Below are 19,774 nucleotides of genomic sequence, written 5' to 3'. Positions count from 1 at the left end.
AGACGACACTTAACATGGCGGTGTGAGTAATCATCATGCTCATCAATCCGTAATGTTTACCTCGGGGGCCTTTAAGGAGACATGTGAACTATCAGCCATTACTAAACTCCTGTTATTTGGGGTTTTTTTTTTTACATTTTTATTAAATTTTAAATTTCCAAGACTTAACTTTAAGGCTTTGTTCATACGCAGAAATTTTTCTGTCTGAAAAAAAAGTGAAGTGTTTTACAGTAGCAGGAAAATTAATGAGATTCTCATTTTTTCCACTTATTATTTAATCATCTGTGATGCGTTTTTGTATTTTTGTTTTTTTTAATGCAGCATATAAAATTCTTTTAGACCCTGTTCTCACTTGAAAAAAAAACTGCAGTATTTATGCAGGAAATGTGTTAGTAAACACTTCAAGGTGATACCATGAAAACTCATGCTCACTGGGCGCTTTTTCCCTGTAGACTTCTATGGGCAGCATGAAAATATGCATGTAAAAATGTGGTAATGTTTATATGCAAAAATCCTAGCATTTCTGCACTAAAAACACAGTAATAAATTCTCAAATCTGCACCAAAAAAGCAACAATCTGAGCAGATGACTTTTGTGTATTTTGGGGCAATAAAAAAAATGCAGTTTCTACATTTGGAAACAGCGGCTCGAGATGCAAAAGGGCTCAAAAGAGACTCCTGGGTGTCTTCCCATAGGCTTCTATTGTAAAGCATTGATCCCTTTCCTAGCGGAAAACATTACTTCTTTTAACTATTTGGCAACTTTTCAGAGCAGAAGAGTTTAAAAGACGCTCAAAATCTAAATCCTGAACATATGACCAAGTGTAATTATTACGTAAAAATTAATAGGTCCATTCTTTTTAGCAATTTGTCAGGACTTTTCCCCAGCAGTTCATGTGCAAAAAAAACATTGAAAGACGCAGTGTACACTAAGGGTTAATAGTATAGGGGATAACATGCTGATCACTGGGGTCAGACCTCAACCATCCTGAGATTGGGGCTCTGGAACCCTAAAAACTGTCTCTGCGGTCCCATCATGAGAGATGGGCATGCTCTACCCTTCCAACAGTTCCATAGACAATGAATAGAGGGGAGGTTGAGCAGGAAAACGTTTGCTCCACTCGGGAATATCCCTTTAAATGCAGCAGATTTTCTGTGCAAAAAAAACATATTGAAAACAAATGCAGCATTTACTGTATGTAGTGTGAACGGCTGATAACAGAGAGCATTAGATATATATAATGACACATCTGTAATGGCACACAGCAGCATGTCTGTAGGTGATCCTGAGGATGGGGCTGAGCTGGGAGGCTGCGCAGTGTGGGAGGGCAGAGGATGGAGGCTTTCCCCACCTCGATACGTGGCAGTGCTTTGAATGGGGGAGGGAAGTTTTGTGAAGATGCAGAGGAAACTTCTGTAACTCCAGAGTCTGAGCCATGTGCCAGCAGTGCAGCATCCCCACAGCTGGCAGCGCACCCATCAGCTGGCACAGGGGCTGGGATAAAGGGCGATCAGCTCGGCACCATGGTGGGACTACAAGACCCAGGCTGTGATGACTGCAGCATGCTGGTACTAGTAGTTCTACAGGGTCCATGCTAGGACTGGTAGCACAATATTGTGAATGCAAAGGTGATGGGAGTTACACACTGCAGCCCCCAGCACCAGACACATATTCTAGCTAGTGCATGCTGGTTCTTGTAGTGCCAGTACTGATGAGCACAGATCACAGCCCATTATGGGCTGCTGGGACTTGTAGCACAATATTGTGAATGCACAGATGATGGGGGTTATACTCTGCAGCCCCCAGAGGGATATTCTAACTAATCCATGCTAATTCATGTAGTTCTACAGATTAAGTATACAGAGGCTGATCAGCATGCTGGGATTTGTAGTACAATATTGTGAGTGCATGGATGATGGGGGTTATACTCTGCAGCCTCCAGCACTATGGACACATATCCTAGCTAGTGCATTCTGGTTATTGTAGTGCCAGCACTGATGAGCAGAGATCACAGCCCTCCATGAACTGCTGGGACTTATAGTACTACAAGTACAATAGTGTGAGTGCACAGATGATGGGGGCTATACACTGCAACTGGAAGTCCCCAGCACTATGGACACATAAACCTGCCTATGCATGCTGGTTCTTGTAGTTCTACCGGCTAAGGAGCCAGAGGCTGTTCTGTATGCTGGGATTTGTAGTACAATATTGTGAGTGCACAGATGATGGGAGTCATACCCTGCAGCCCCCAGCACTATGGACACACATTCTAGCTTGTGCATGCTGGTTTTTGTAGTGCCAGTACTGTTGAGCAGAGATCATAGCCCATTACCAGGCATGTACTGCTACAGGAATGATGGGAGTAGTTGTACCTTGAAGTAGGCGACTTGCAGGTAGTTGTAGGGGCTCCTCTTCCTGAACTCCAGCTCCAGCTCCTCGCTGGCCACATAGTATGTGGAGGAGGCCCCCATGTTGTGCCGCTCGCACCTCCGCACACAGTCCGCCCTCTCCAGGACCCTCTGGAAGAAGCTCAGGTCCTGCACCGGCCCCCAGCCCGGAGACTGAGTGGAGTAGTCGCTGGTATTGGCGCACTGCATGCGACAAGTGATGCGATTGCGGCGCAGGAGTTCCCGGTTGCGCAGCGCTTTCTCCATGGAGAGGATGACGGACGGCCAGTCCTCCCGGTAATACGCCTGCACTCCGTTGTCATACAGGAGGTCATAGGGCTCCAGCCGGGCGGCCAGCAGCGGAGCGCCCACCAGTAGCAGGAGACCCCCGAGAAGGTGCACGGAGGGCGCCATGTCTGCGGGGACAACTGAGAGCAGAGCGCAGCCAGCCGCAGGGGCCTCCTCTGCAGCCACGCCCACACAGGGGTACGCCCAATACACACTCTTCTGGTGCTGCTTGGCTCCGCCTATACAGGGCTGGAAGAAACGCCCATAGACTAAGACACGCCCATTACCGTGTTACTACCCCGCAGAACTGTCTGTCAATCTGACATTCCGAACACGCCCATTTCTCATAACCCCGCCCAATAGCTGCCTAAAATACCGCTGCTGCCTGCGCCTCAGTGCAGACCACGTGTCCCCCGCAGCTGCTGAGCATCTCTTACCTATCAGCAGGCGGCTCCAGGCTGATGTGGCTTCTGTGTACAGTGTTCATTTTAGGACATGATCAGATATCAAAATCAAACATCAGTATGATGTCAGTTTGAGGCTAAATACCCTGTCTGAGAACTGATTTTGATAAGTGATTCTGACGAGTGATTCTGACGAGTGATCCCGACATGTGATCCTGACATGTGATCCTGACAAGTGATCCTGACAAGTGATTTTGACAAGTGACATCACTTGTCAGAATCACTTGTCAGGATCACTTGTCAGACAGTGTATTTAGCCTCAAACTGACATCATTCTGATGTTTGATTTTGATATCTGATCATGTCCTAAAATGAACACTGTATCTGAGCTTTCCAGTTTCTTCTTCTTATCACTTTTCTACTCTTTCATCCATACCAGCTGTGGATTTTATCATCATCTTTATTTCTCCATAGGACTCTACTTAGCCTCAAGACACCGCTCTCTCCTGGTTCTCCTCCTGCCTCTCTGATCCCTCTTCACTCTTTTGCTCTTCCTGTCGGGGTTCCTCAGGATTCAGTCCTTCTCCTCCTCTTACTGTCGGGGTTCCTCAGGATTCAGTCCTTCATCTCCTCCTCTTACTGTCGGGGTTCCTCAGGGCTCAATCCTTCATCCTCTCCTCTTACTGTCGGGGTTCTTCAGAGCTCAGTCCTTCTTCCCCTCCTCTTACTGTCGGGGTTCCTCAGGGCTCAATCCTTCTTCTCCTCTTACTGTTGGTGTTCCTCAGGGTTCAGTCCTTCTTCCCCTCCTCTTACTGTCGGGGTTCCTCAGGGCTCAGTCCTTCGCCCCCTCCTCTTACTGTCAGGGTTCCTCAGGGTTCAGTCCTTCTTCCCCCTACTCTTACTGTCGGGGTTCCTAAGGGGTCAGTCTTTCGCCCCTTCCTCTTACTGTCGGGGTTCCTCAAGGCTCAGTCCTTCTTCCTCTTCTCTCGCTATTGGGGTTACTCGGGGTTCAGTCCTTCTTCCCTTCATCTTACTGTCGGGGTTCCTCAGGGCACAGTCCTTCTTCCCTTCCTCTTACTGTCAGGGCTCCTCAGGGTTCAGTCCTTCATCTCCTCCTCTTACTGTCGGGGTTCCTCAGGGCTCAGTCCTTCGTCCCTTCCTCTTACTGTCGGAGTTCCTCATAGCTTAGTCCTTCGTCCCCTCCTGTTACTGTCGGGGTTCCTCAGGGTTCAGTCCTTCTTCCCCCTCCTCCTACTGTCGGGGTTCCTTAGGGCTCAGTCCTTCGTCCCCTCCTGTTACTGTCGGGGTTCCTCAGGGTTCAGTCCTTCTTCCCCCTCCTCTTGCTGTCGGGGTTCCTCAGGGCTCAGTCCTTCGTCCCCTCCTGTTACTGTCGGGGTTCCTCAGGGCTCAGTCCTTCCTCTCCTCTTACTGCCGGGGTTCCTCAGGGCTCAGTCCTTCCTCTCCTCTTACTGCTGGGGTTCCTCAGGGTTCAGTCCTTCGTCTCCTCTTACTATCAGGGTTCCTCAGGGCTCAGTCCTTCTTCCCCTCCTCTCATTGTCGGGGCTCCTGAGGGCTCAGTCCTTCTTCCTATCCTTTTACTGTCGGGGTTCCTCAGAGTTCAGTTAACAAGTGATTGCCCCCTGGATATACAGAAGATGTATACACCATGGCCCCGAATGGAGATCCCGATGGCAGCTATACGATACGCCACTGGTTATAACAGCGGCCCTATAGTCAGCAAATGTAAAAATGCCATCTTTGTCATATATCGTTATTACAATTGTGTTGTTTTCACCACTTATTCTATTCTTTTTGATTCCATGCAGTGTCGGAAAAAAATTCCAACGAGCTCCTGTTATGGGATCTGCTATTCTCATTATGGGTCCATGTTTCGTACGCAGGGCTTATAATGGGTCCCTGCTGTGAATATCATTTAAATCAGATTTTTCTTATAAGCACACAAGTTTATACATGTGGCTAAGAGCTGCACATGAGCTAAGATGTACGGAGTCCTAATACAGCACTGAAGTGGTCCCTAATATCACTCCATATGCTTCTGATTTTATACAGACACCTGCAAATTATTCTTCTTTCACATACTAATGGGGGAGGGAAAAAAAAAAACGTGCCTCCTTTTAGAGAAATTCATTATGTGAAAGCAAGCTTTGCACTCAGTTATCCTCATGCTTCAACGTTTATTGTACAGGCCATCCCACAGATGTTGGATTTTAATCCGTGCTCTTTTGGAGGTCCCAGTCATCACACATCCATAAAACATGGTTCGAGTACTGACTGTGATAGAGAGACTGACTGCAGTTTCTCCTAACCCAAAACTAAACAGCTCAGTGGCACAGTTATAAGAAATGGCCTTAGTATTATGGCAGAGACAGACTGCTGTATAACTCGTGTGATGATCACATCGCATTGAACAGACTGGCCGGCACCTCTCCTGACCTGAGCATGACAGTGTGATATATTTCTATGCAGCTGTCAAGCTCAGGTCAGGAGAGCAGACAGACAGTACGAGGTTTACTATGCGATCCTCGCACGAGAAATACGGCAGTCTGTCTCTGCCCTTAGACTCTGCTGCACAGCGATATATGTTGTGCAACATTGAGACCATGGGTACATTGCATCTAATGATTTCCTATAGTGTCGACCTGCAATACAGAGTTGCAAATGTTTCTATATGCCCTCTACAGGGTCATAATAGATACGTTAAACAGAAGAGGGCCCAATACTGACCCCTGTGGTATCCTACTATTAACTTTGACCCAATTAGGATGTGTTCCATTAATAACCACCCTCTGTTTCCTATCACATAGCCTGATGACAACGAATTTACACATATTTTCCACTAGTCCCATTTCTCTCCTTTTATGTACCAATCTGTCCCCAATTATTTTTATTTTTTTTTACAGCAAAATCACAGCTTTAAAATAGTCACGTGACAGCATGGCACAGTCAAGTGACCAACTCCAACAGCTAGTCTTCCAGAAGGGATAAGATTGCTCCAAACTTTGGATTCTTGGGGAAACTTTTTACCAACAAATTTCATAGTTGTGAAGTCCAATATGGTATTTTAGACAATACATTAATCAGCCAAGGTGATATATATTCACAACAATGTCCATCAACAGCAGCATTAACAAACTACCCTGAAAAAAAACATTTCTTAATAAGTAAAAACAGCAAAAATATTTATTAAAATGTAATACAATAATGCTACTTTTTGCAGTTGAGGTTCGCTATTCCTCATGCATTTCACTAATTGTCGTTAGTTAATGAATAACTCTATTCAGCCCGAGGAATTGCAGCTGAGATCTCCAGGTCAGAGACCCCTCTCCTGTGACATAGTCACAGCAATCATCTTGTCATACAACGTCTTCTTCAAGCTTTGTCCCGTCTTTCCCACATAGCTCAAATGTTGAGTCAGCCCAAGACCAGAGCGTACATGACTATGTGCACTAATACATTACCAATGCATTCTCAGCGTCTGATTACCCACTGACCCGGATGGGCCATAACTGCCTGCCCTATAATGAAAACATATAGGGAAAAGGGGCAGCGTTGTATGTAAAAAATGCACTTGATCCCCCCAAAAACCCACAATAAAAGAGATGAGAGAATCAATTCACAGAATTTCTCATCTCTACTCTGTACCCACAAGAAGAGCGATCCTAGTGGACTAACATACTAGACATTCTGTGAATTAAGGTTAATGAGGTTTTCTAGTCCAAGAAGAGAAATCTGAAGTGACTCTATGAGACACAAGACTGCCGAATCGTGACAGTGTGCAATGCTCAACACTGTCACGACTCCCCTGTATTCCCAGTGCAGGTGGGCAGGCACGTCACATGCCGACTAGTCTCTCTCAAAGTTCTAGCAGAGGAGAGTCTAGTTGACATGTTGCCGTAAGTATGCAAATCACAAACATACATCACATAACAACTCACCCAGGGAATCGTGACAGTGTGTAGAGCAACTGCAGACTTATCTTCTTGGCCCGTCAATCCCTTGAAGGCTTAGTTATAAGAAAATATCCCCGTAGCACATAATAATTATTAGGAGAGGGACTAGAAGTTAATGTCCCCCCATATAGTAATAATACCACTAAATTAGGCGGTGGAGTACTCCGAAAAACATGCACAAAAAAGAGACAAAAATGGAGTAACCATAAACCACCAAAATAATTAAAAAAAAAATAAAAAAAAAAAAATCGATATTTATTGGAGAAATTCAATAAAATCAATTATCGTTCAATATAACAAAGATGTCAAATTAGGAGGAGCTAACAAGTGAGGATGTATTCCATCTATACAGCCAGTTACTAGATATCATGGTAGAACAATGCCAAATGGCATATCAACTTTCAAATGAAATAAGACACTAGCCTACAGATGGTATAGCTTACCCATAGTTAGGGAGGATTTAGTTGAGCCCACCAGCACTGCCCCGACGCACGTTTCAGCTTTCTCAAGGGGAGGTGAGCCTTCAATGCCTTGAAGACTACACATTGAAATAAGATGATACACTGCAAAACGGTACGTCATGATAGTCCATGTGCTGGTTTGTGCACTCCAGCTCCCAGACAGACCCCTCGTTATACTGTCATAATGAAAGGGTCTTACAAAACCCTCCACAGCCCTGAGAAGAAAAATCTCCTGCAAATCTGTGGCTGAATCCACCGCAAATCTGCATTTGAAATAAACAACAGATTTAATCCCCTAAACATTAAGACAAAATTCACACGTTGCATATTTGGAGTGGATTCGCTGCTTGGATTTGCGTGCAGAATTCAACGAATCTCATCTACACAGTGAATATTTTCTTAGTGCAGATTGGCCTGCGGTTTGGATTTTCAAATATACAGCACATCAATTCTTAGTGCGGATTCAGTGTGGATTTCAGCCTTTGCAATGGAAAAGTGAAATCTGCAAATTCTGCATATAACATGTAGATTTTTAGACATGCAAAAAAAAAAACTGCACAAAATATGCAGCATATGAACTTATGTTGAGGTTTTTGTTGCAGCAATTTCTGCTACTGAATATTGGTTAATAAGGGCGAAATTCAGCCGCAGCATAAATTGACATCAATTGTTCACAAATCAGCTCATACATTTATGCTATGAATAATTTTGCAGCATGTTCATGAGGTTTCTTAAAATCTCATGCCTATGCAGCCACCGCAAAATGTAGTTGATTTTCAGCCACCGACTATGTATCAGAAAATCCGCTGCATTTCCGCTACGTGGAAAGTTAACCACATGCTGCAAATGTTAAAATTCCCACCGCAAGTGATTTTCCATGGTGAAAGAAGTTTGCAGGATGTGGATGAGATTTCTTCAAATCTCACCAAAAAGGTATGTTTTCAGAGCAGAAATTGACATGCTGCAGATTTAAAAAAAAAACCCACAAAAGTTCAAATCATCCCCCTTTTTCCCCTTAAAAAAACACATATTTGGTATCACTGCTTTTGTGAAAGTCCGATGTATCAAAATCTAAAATAAATTAATCTGATCGGTAAGCAGTGTACCAAGAAAAAAAAAAATCAGAAAGCCAGAATTATGGGTTTTTTTGCAATAAAATTCGATCAAAATATCGTATCTACCCCAAAATGGTATCAGAAGAAGAAAAAAAACTGACCATAAAAGCCCGAATCGATCAGAACTTGTGATTCAAAATTTTATTCTATCGACAATCAGATGATGACAAAAAATGGATAACAAACCAATAACTATAAAAACAAGGGGCACACACCTCAGGAAGATAAAATACAATGTCCAGATGGTGCAGCGTTTGTCCCATCCTATGCCAACCTGTTCCTGAGGCTGTGGGAAAGGTACCTCTTCATGTCAGATCAGCATCCATTGGAGGTACATCGATGATATTTTTCTGGTTTTGGAGGGTGCCGCTGATACCCTTGCTGACTTCATGTCTATCTTGAACAATAACAATTATAACATCCATTTGACCTACCATGCCGATGCAACCTCTATTGATCTTCTAGATGTTAAGATCAAGTGAGACCTATCAAATACTCTTCAAAATTACATCACAAACCCACTTCAGTTAATTCACTTTTAGACTCTTCTTCTTCACACCCGTCATCCATGATGAACTCAGGTCCAACTGGTCTATTTCTTTGACTTAGGCGTATCTGTACATCAGATGCGGATTTTGAGCAACAGGCACGGGATCTAAATGCATCACATCACCAACTTCTAAATTCTGCTAAGACACCAATAAAAAATAATCAAGTACATTTCATCACAAAATTTCAGTCCTAGGCAGATGCTATGAGACAATGTCTTACGAAATCATGGCCAATCTTACTTGCTGACCCTACGTTGCCAAAATATCTCTCAGAAAAAAAAAAAATTACATTCCGTAGATCCAAAAACCTCTATGATTTGTTAGATCATGTCAATCCTCCTATTACTTTTTCGGACAGACAATCCCCTTCTGGTGGATGTTTTCCATGCGGTAGGTGTGTGTTGTGTCCCAATGTAGAACGGGCCAACCTGTGAGAGAAACTAAACACAGGTCAGATAAACTCCCTGAACCAACAATGCAAAGTATTATCGGGCAGGAAGATAAGGGCTGGAAGGAATTGTGGCACAAGGATCATCTCCCTCATCAAACCCTCCCCCTCCATCTCCATGCAGGATAAAGAATGCTGTGTACTATTGTGTACTTGTGAAGGAAAAGCCTGTGGTTGAGTATGCATAGAAGTGTGCTGCTAAGAGATCTAATCTATGCTGAATTATGCTAGTGAAGAGACTAATACTGTGCCTTGTGAAGAAACTACTGTATTGTTACTGGAGCCGGTTGCTCAAGAAACTCAGACTGTATTGTAATGAAGATTGTTGCTGTAATATCCTTGAATTGCACTGGCCGTGCTTCAGATTAAATTCCACTGTTAAACTGTTGAAAAAGACTCTTGTCAGATGTGTCTGGTCAGCAATTGAATCTATTGTGTGCCTGAGAGAAGCTGTAGCCTATGGTCGCCCTGAATAACGGTTCCCCCAGGATTCCAAAGAATTCGTGAAACCCGTCTTGTCCCTATCTGAACCTAGCGGCGTGCGTGTAACATATTCCCTTATATGGTTACACATTATGGTCTGTACGATTCTCGTTCCAAATTTGGAGTTGTCACTTATCTAGCGGATAATAGAAATTGTGTCATAAGAATTGTTTTTCTTGGATCATAATCTTTTTTTTCTTTTTATGATTATGCATTCTCTATTCACGGTGGTCCTGTCGGACATTGTCACATGCTTTTCATATGTGTGAATAATAAATAAATCTTTATTCACTTTTTCGCCTCCTTGTATCTTTTCACTGCTATCATGCACTATTTTATTTTCAGGATCACCTTTTCTTCTTTTTATTACACCTGTATATATTCTCACACGCCTAAGATTGTGTTTTACTCACAGACTCTGGATACGTATATTTCATACATATATACAATATTATACACTTAATGTACTCAATACAATACACTTATGTCTTATTTATATTTTATTAACATATCTCACCATATTTTTATGCATATTTAATTTTTTCCTCATAATTTTTATTCATTTTTGATTATATGTTCTTGTTTGTTTATCATTTTTTACTCTACACACATCATTTATGAGCTGTTACACTGCTAAATATATGCACATTATGGAAGATATATGTACATACTTTTGTTTGTAAATGCAGGGTATATACAGTGGGGAAAATAAGTATTTAATACGCTGTTGATTTTGCAAGTTTTCCCACTTACAAAAAATGCAGAAGTCTGTAATTTTTATCGTAGGTACACTTCACCTGTGAGAGACAGAATCTAAGAATAAAAAAAAAGAAAATCACATTGTATGAGTTTTACATAATTAATTTGCATTTTATTGCACAAAATAAGTATTTGATACAACAGAAAAACAGAACTTAATATTTGGTACTGAAACCTTTGTTTGCAATTACAGAGGTCAGACGTTTCCTGTAGTTCTTGACCAGGTTTGCACACACTGCAGCAGGGATTTTGGCCCCCTCCTCCATACAGATCTTCTCCAGATCTTTCAGGTTTCGGGGCTGTCATTGGGCCACATTGAGTTTCAGCTCCCGCCAAAGATTTTCTATTGGGTTCAGGTCTGGAGACTGGCTAGGCCACTCCAGGACCTTGAAATGCTTCTTACGGAGCCATTCCTTAGTTGCCCTGGCTATATGTTTCTAGTCATTGTCATGATGGAAGACCCAGTCACGACCCATCTTCAATGCTCTTACTGAGGGAAGGAGGTTGTTGGCCAAAATCTCGCGATACATGACCCCATCCATCCTCCCTTCAATACTGTGCAGTTATCCTGTCCCCTTTGCAGAAAAGCACCCCCAAATTATGATGTTTCCCCCACCATGCTTCACGATAGGGATGGTGTTCTTGGGGTTGTACTCATCCTTCTTCTCCCTCCAAACACGGCAAGTGGAGTTGATACCAAAAAGTTCTATTTTGATCTGACCACATGACCTTCTCCCATGCCTCTTCTGGATCATCCAGATGGTCATTGGCGAACTTCAAACGGTCCTGGACATGTGCTGGCGTGAGTAGGAGGACCTTGAGTGCCCTGCAGGATTTTAATCCATGACAGCTTAGTGTGTTACTAATGGTAATGTTTGAGACTGTGGTCCCAGCTCTCTTCAGGTCACTGACCATGTCCTCCCAGGTAGTACTGGGCTCTTTCTGACCTTTCTCAGAATCATCCTTACCCCACAAGGCGAGATCTTGCATGGAGCCCGAGACCGAGGAAGATTGACAGTCATCTTTGTTTCTTCCATTTTCTAATAATTGTGCCAACAGTTGTTGCCTGCTCACCAAGCTGCTTGCCTATTGTTCTGTAGCCCATCCCAGCCTTGTGCAGGTCTACAATTTTGTCCCTGATGTCCTTAGACAGCTCTTTGGTCTTGGCCATGGTGGAGAGGTTGGAGTGTGATCGATTGAGTTTGTGGACAGGTGTCTTTTATACAGGTAACAAGTTCAAACAGGTGCAATTAATACAGGTAATGAGTGCAGATTAGAAGAGCTTCTTAAAGAACATCTAACAGGTCTGTGAGAGCCAGAATTTTTGCTGGTTGGTAGGTGATCAAATACTTATTTCATGCAATAAAATGCAAATTAATTATGTAAAAATCATAGAATGTGATTTTCTGCTTTTCATTTTTAGATTCTGTCTCTCACAGGTGAAGTGTACCTATGATAATAATTACAGACCTCTCCATTCTTTGTAGGTGGGAAAACTTGTAAAATCGGCAGTGTATCAAATACTTACTTTCCCCACTGTACATATAGGATATTTTTCTCTATGGAGAGGTTACACTAATCATTTTATATAGTTTCACATTGTGTATGTCATCCATAATGGTAAATGATTAATTTTTTCAGTGTAATGCAGCTACTGGCATACCCGCATAGCTCCCCTTGCCCCACCATGCAGGAACGCCGGCATACTCATTTCCCCTTCCCCGGTCTGTGTATGCGCCGTACCTCCCAGCGGCGCCTAGTGTGTGTGCACTCCCCTACTCTTAAAGGGGCAACACGCATATAGAAAAATGCCTTTCAGCCTGTAGCTGAGAGGCATTTAGTATAATTGTGCACCTGCAAGATGGCTCCCAGCCAATAGTTCGGAGGCATCTTATATAAAAGACTCCCTTTCCCTTAGGGTGTCGCCAAGCAACACATTCTGTCATTAGGTAGTGTGGTGTTCCACCAGTGCAGTTGCGAGGTGCCCTGGCTGGTCCCGGTGTGGCCAGAGTTCTGAACCCGAACCCCTGGTCCCGGTGTGGCCAGTGTCCTGAACCCGAACCCCTGGTCCCGATGTGGCCAGTGTCCTGAACACGAACCCCTGATCCCGATGTGGCCAGTGTCCTGAACTCTAGGTCCCTGGTCCCAGTGTGGTCAGGGCCTGAACCTCATCCTCCGGTCCATGTGCGGCCAGTGCCAAAACAAGTCTTCTAATCTGTCCAGTCTGAATGTATCCCGAATCCGTGTCAGTAACCGTTCTGTGGACGAGCCAGAACCTAGTAGTCTGAACGTAGCCCTAGTCCTTATCAGTGTCAGCGAACCTGACCCCTGGAGTCAGCAGCTGCAGTATCGGGGACTGCCTAAGGCCACGGCCCCACTATCAGTATTTGGTCAGTGTTCGGTCAGTATTTGTTCTCAGGAGTGGGAGCTAAAACCAGGAGTGGGTGATAAATGCAGAATTGGTGACTTGTTTCTATTATACCTTTTCTCTGATTGTTCCTCACCTGGTTTTGGCTCCCTCTCCTGAGAAAAAATACTGACTGAATACTGACCAAATACTGATAGGCCGCGGCCTAAGAGTGGTACCTGACAACTACCTGCAGCCAAGCCTGACTCAACCATCAGGAGCTCTAGTGAACACCTGGTGGCTGCTTAGCTACACCCCCTCCTGGGTAAGCCCGGCCCTGTGGCACAGTGGGTCCACGAACCACATGCGCTGCCTTCGGGAGTGACATTCTGTTCATACATGTTTTGTTTATTCATACATATTATATTTTTATTTATTTACAAATTTTGTTATTTCTCTTTTTCTATATAACTTTCTATTTTCTCTTTAGTGTCACTAATATTTTCTTATATATTGATACCTCCCAAGTAAATATATTATATGACAACTTCTGGTATAATGCGTCTGTATTATAACATCACAGCTAGGTCACGGCATATTGTTTTATATCTAGTGACCAAACTTGGTATTGCTTCCTTTATATATGCTTTGCAAAACTTGGTTTTCCATCTCCTACATATGCTTGGTATACTCTGCGTTCCGGGTCCGGGACCTTCCTTGCCGTCTGTATCTTTATGTGCCCTGTGACGTCTGGTCACATGTGACCCGTGAGATCATGGTCATGTGAGCCAACATGACGCAGTCGCGGTAGTTACTTCCAGATGCCTGTGCGCATCATACCAAGCCCCTTCCTTTAGTAATGGCTTATATGAACATCCCCCTGTATTTGATTATTTTTGACCTTCTTTTTAAACCTCCGGTCTTTCCTGATAACACCTCCCCCTGACGAAGGCGACAGCCGAAACGCGCGCCGGGGTGGATGCTACTCAGGAGAAGGAGCCTACATTTGTAAGTAATAAAGTATTAGTTATACTCAATTTTGTACATTATACCAGCAGGATTCTGATCACCATTTTAATCAGCAAATGGTTTTCCTTATAGCTATAAATATACATATATATATATATATATATATATATATATATATATATATATATATATATATATATATATATATATATATATATATATATATATATATATTATATATATATACCCACACACTATGACAGCTTAATGATCTTGATTGGTATTGAAAAAGTCTGCTGTCTGCATATACATGTATGAATATGTACTATCACTATCATGATGTTACATGGTAGATTCAGCCAAGCACACTATCTAAAATTATATTTACGACTCTGCACTAGCACTTTATGCAAATCCTGTATACACATAGGATATCTATGTGTCTATGCACTAGCACTTTACATAGATCTCAGACCTATATATAGGAGGAAATATTCCTGCAAATGCTCCGGTAATTATGTATATTTGCAGTGGGTACGGAAAGTATTCAGACCCCTTTAAATTTTTCACTCTTTGTTTCATTGCAGCCATTTGGTAAATTCTATAAAGTTCATTTTTTTTCTCCTCAAAGTACACTCTGCACCCCATCTTGACTGAAAAAAAAAAACACAGAAATATAGAAATTTTTGCAAATTTATTAAAAAAGAAAAACTGAAATATCACATGGTCTTAGGTATTCAGACCCTTTGCTCAGTATTGAGTAGAAGCACCCTTTTGAGCTAGTACAGCCATGAGTCTTCTTGGGAATGATGCAACAAGTTTTTCACACCTGGATTTGGGGATCCTCTAACATTCTTCCTTGCAGATCTTCTCCAGTTCCGTCAGGTTGGATGGTGAACATTGGTGGACAGCCATTTTCAGGTCTCTCCAGAGATGCTTAATTGGGTTTAGGTCAGGGCTCTGGCTGGGCCAGTCAAGAATGGTCACAGTTGTTCTGAAGCCACTCCTTTGTTATTTTAGCTGTGTGCTTAGGGTCATTGTCTTGTTGGTAGGTGAACCTTCGACCAAGTCTGAGGTCCAGAGCACTCTGGAAGAGGTTTTCATCCAGGATATCTCTGTACTTGGCTGCATTCATGTTTCCTTCGATTGCAACCAGTCATCCTGTCCCTGCAGCTGAAAAACACCCCCATAGCATGATGCTGCCACCACCATGTTTCACTGTTGGGATTGTATTGGGCAGGTGATGAGCAGTGCCTGGTTTTCTCCACACATACCACCGAAAAGTTCTATCTTCATCTCATCAGACCAGAGAATCTTATTTCTCATAGTCTGGGAGTCCTTCATGCGTTTTTAAGCAAACTCTATGCGGGCTTTCATATGTCTTGTACTGAGGAGAGGCTTCCATCGGGCCACTTTCCCATAACGGCCCGACTGGTGGAGGGCTGCAGTGATAGTTGACTTTGTGGAACTTTCTCCCATCTCCCTACGGCATCTCTGGAGCTCAGCCACAGTGATCTTGGGGTTCTTCTTTACCTCTCTCATCAAGGCTCTTCTCCCACGATTGCTCAGTTTGGCTGGACGGCCAGGTCTAGGAAGACTTCTGGTGGTCCCAAACTTCTTCCATTTAAAGATTATGGAGGCCACTGTGCTCTTAGGAACCTTGAGTAATGAAAAAATTCTTTTGTAACCTTGGCCAGATCTGTGCCTTGCCACAATTCTGTCTCTGAGCTCCTTGGGCAGTTCCTTTGAGCTCATGATTCTCATTTGGTCTGACATGCACTGTGAGCTGTGAGGTCTTATATAGACAGGTGTGTGCATTTCCAAATCAAGTCCTATCAGTTTAATTAAACACAGCTGGACTCCAATGAAGGAGTAGAACCATCTCAAGGAGGATCACAAGTAAATGGACAGCATGTGACTTAAATATGAGTGTCTGAGCAAAGGGTCTGAATACTTATGACCATGTGATATTTCAGTTTTTCTTTTTTAATAAATTTTCAAAAATTTCTACATTTCTGTTTTTTTTCAGTCAAGATGGGGTGCAGAGTGTACTTTAATGAGAAAAAAAAAAAACTTTTTAGAATTTACCAAATGGCTGCAATGAAACAAAGGCTATGTGCCCACGATGCAGAAATGCTGCATAATTTTTCCGCATCTCCCTGGCATGAAAAACGCATGCTGATTTTACATGCGTTTCTCCTGCCAGGTAGAAGTGTTTGTCAAGCGTTTTTGCATGCATTTCTGGAAGCATCACTGGGAAAGTGCTTGACAACTTGGTCACACTATATAAATCCATGCAGCCAGCATGGATTTATATAGTGTGACCAATGTAAGGCAGCGCTAGTCATCATACTGGGGGTTACTCGCTGCACCGGGTCAATTAAGGCACATAAGCAATGTCTTTAAGCTTTTCTCACAATGTTGCAGTTTATTACATCATAAGCCACAGTTCACCGGGTCCAACTCCGTGGCACGCCGACACACATATCTACAATATTCATGAGACAAGTGGCACACAGGCCCACTTGCTCCAGGTTACAGCCTACGGCAAGGTAATAAATTATCAATGTCCATAACACAGTCCATGTAACAAAGTGTATTACCTTTGCCGGGTTTAGTTGCTGCAGTCCATTTAATCTGCCACCACTGTGGCTTTGTGGCTTCCCAGGTAGGGGTCTCCAGCCGTCGTACCTTCGAAGGCTACTGGTATGTATTCACTCACATCCAGTCTGCGCCTTTCAGGACTCTTGTATGCCGAGCAGGCTCTTCCTCAAAGGCCACTGGCATCCACGCACAGGATCCGGGCTCGGCCTTTCAGGCTGCCAGGCTTCACTCTCGGCCTCACTAGGCCTCACTCGAACGGTGTCCCACACACACATGGGGAACAAGCCTCATGCCTCTCACAGAACACACCTGTCTCCCATCAAGCAGGGTTTATATATGCATCCCGTGTGCACACACACACACACACATACTGACAGGACCTTAACTGTGTGCATAAGGACCTGCGTGATGTCACGGTCATGTGACCAGTCAGTTAAAGGGGAAGGTACATGGTCATGTAAAACACATCCTGGACCATTTACAGTAATGCTAGCAAGCTGCTGCATTACACCAAGTACAGTAATAGTTAAAAAAAAGAATAAGAATGGTAAAAAATAAAGATTATACTTACCTTCTGATGGCCCCCGGTGTTTTCTCCGCTCCGTCTGGTCTGTTGTATGGGTCGTGGTGGTGTGAAGGACCTGCGATGACGTCATTGAGTCATGTGACAGGTCACGCGACCGGCGTCAGCGGTCGCGTGACCTGTCACATGGCTAAATGACGTCATGGCAGGTCCTCACACCACCGCAAGCCGTACAAGAGACCGGACGTATCGCTGAGGAGGCCGGGGGACATCGGAAAGTGAATATAATCTTTATTTTCTATTTTGAATTCTTTTTTTCACAGGTACTATGGTACCTGGGTCAGGAGGAGAGTCTCCTCTTCTCCAGACCCGGGTACCATCCGCACATTGAAACGCTTAATATCCGTGTGTGCAAATGTGCTGACACGGATATTAAGCGTTTCAATGCAAGTCAATGGCGTCAATTACGCTGCGTGTCCGCAAAATTAATGGACATGCTGCGTATTTTTCCGCAATGATAATCCGCAGCGGAAATATCCGCAGCATGTGCACAGCACATGTGGATTATCATTGGGGACCATGGGGCACGTATTCCGCAGTAAAAACGCTTGAAAAACGCATAGTGGGCACGCAGCCAAAGAGTGAAAATTTTAAAGGGGTCTGAATACTTTCTGTACCCACTGTAAATTATTCTACAAAAGTGTGTCTTATTGTGTATAAATATGTGACTCTTCAGATTTTGTGGTATTCTATGCCTGATGAAGAGACCTGAGTAGTCTCGAAAGCTTGCAATTTGTTACCATCTTTTCAGTTAGCCATTAAAAGGTATCAACCACTGAGGACTCTCAAATCTAAATATTTTTCTATCTACTGGCTAACACGGTACAAAGATATATATTTTCCCTATATCATACAGAACAACAATGGTACAATATTCTGGTATTAGTGTACCTTTAAATTACTGCATATTATTGATCTACTCCCTGTGGACATTATTTTTTATCTTCCTGGGTGTGCACCCCTTGTTTTTATGGTTATTGGTTTGTTATTAATTTTTTGTTATCACCTGATTGTCAATAAAATACAATTTTGAATCACAAGTTCTGATCGATTTGGGCTTTTATGGTCAGTTTTTTCCTTCTTCTTCTGTCAATTTCACCGACTGTCCGGCTTCTTACATGGTCCGCGTTTTGACATGTGGACTGCTTATATATACTACATAAATAGTAAAATTAAAATTATACATAAAACCCAAAGTCAAACATTTTTCCCTTGTTCTACTTGAAATGGTATCATTTGCTCTTAGGGTGCAAACAGTAAGTCCTCACACAGGTCCATATTCTGAAAAATGAAAACGTTACAGGTCTTGGAAAATGGCGACATGCTAAATTTTTTTTTCTCACAAATTTCTGAATTTTTTTAAAAAACGAAAAAAAAACCCCCTATACATGTTTGGTATCTGCGTACTCGCATCAACCTGGAGAATCATATTGCCGCATGTTGCTCTCATAATAGCCGGGAGCAGAGACTCCTGCAAATGTATTAGCAAGCAACATAGTGCCTGAGCCTCCTGATGTGCCCATAAAAATATTAGATGGGTGAAACGCGTAGAGGCGTACTTGTATGTTTTGGGGCATGTATGTGGATATAGGGACGTACATGCTAAGAGGCTGCTGTGATACCCTGAGTTATAAATAAAGGGGCAGCAAGTCTTAAAGGGACAGTGTAATGACAGATGATTCATTAGGTCTGTAAGTGAAACAAAAAGAGCTGTGTCCTATGTAGATGTAGAGCTGCCATTGAGTCATCTGATTCAGCAGAAATTTACAGGCAGTAAACTGATATTGCATACCAATTGCTTTTAGACAAGAGCACAATATAGATAGAATCGTGTTATCTGTATCCTCTATTAGTGGATTGTAGTTTATATAAAAAAAGATTAGAGGGGGGAGAAGGGGAAAAAAAATAAAAAATCCGTCCTTTTTCATATAACTACGACAATACACAAGATGAGAAGGGGTCTATATTTTCTGCAGAGGGCAAAGTGCAATAATAATTATAGGCTCCCCCTATGGAAATAATAAAATATTTCTCCTGTCTCATATAACCCCGACTATATACAGGATAAGAAGGGGTCTATAGTCTGATATTCTGCAGAGGGCAGAGTGCAATAATAATCCCATGTTCCCCCTATGGAAATAACTTATATTCGTCTAAGGGTTGGCAATTTAGGATAGAGATATATTGAGAGTAGTCTAGACATCAGTTATTACACATTGGGTGATTGGTTTTAGGGAATATTAATATCCTGAGTATGACCCGTGTGATAAAAGAGGGGACATACAGGATAGACTGCATTTAGTACGGTGGTTTTGTTTATAATATTTTAATATTTATAATAAAGTATTATTTTGTAATTATTGCTATTCCACCTCAGTCAGTGATTTTTTTGTGTATGTTGGTG

General features: G+C 42.8%; 1 protein-coding gene across 1 annotated transcript in view; it reads right to left on the bottom strand.

Moving 5' to 3' along the window:
- The window catches only part of P3H1 (prolyl 3-hydroxylase 1), a 30,835-nt gene extending 27,949 nt beyond the window's left edge, over positions 1-2,886 (bottom strand). The window contains exon 1 of the mRNA XM_073656814.1: positions 2,373-2,886. Coding sequence (XP_073512915.1) covers positions 2,373-2,801 — 429 coding nt within the window. The 5' untranslated portion in view covers positions 2,802-2,886. The remainder of the gene's footprint in view (positions 1-2,372) is intronic.
- Between the last annotated feature and the right edge of the window lie 16,888 nt (positions 2,887-19,774).

Source organism: Phyllobates terribilis, unplaced genomic scaffold, assembly GCF_046119375.1.
Source record: "Phyllobates terribilis strain yellow unplaced genomic scaffold, ASM4611937v1 Scaffold_12__6_contigs__length_324123572, whole genome shotgun sequence".
Taxonomy (NCBI): Eukaryota; Metazoa; Chordata; class Amphibia; order Anura; family Dendrobatidae; genus Phyllobates; species Phyllobates terribilis.
This window is presented reverse-complemented; position numbering and strand designations above follow the sequence as displayed.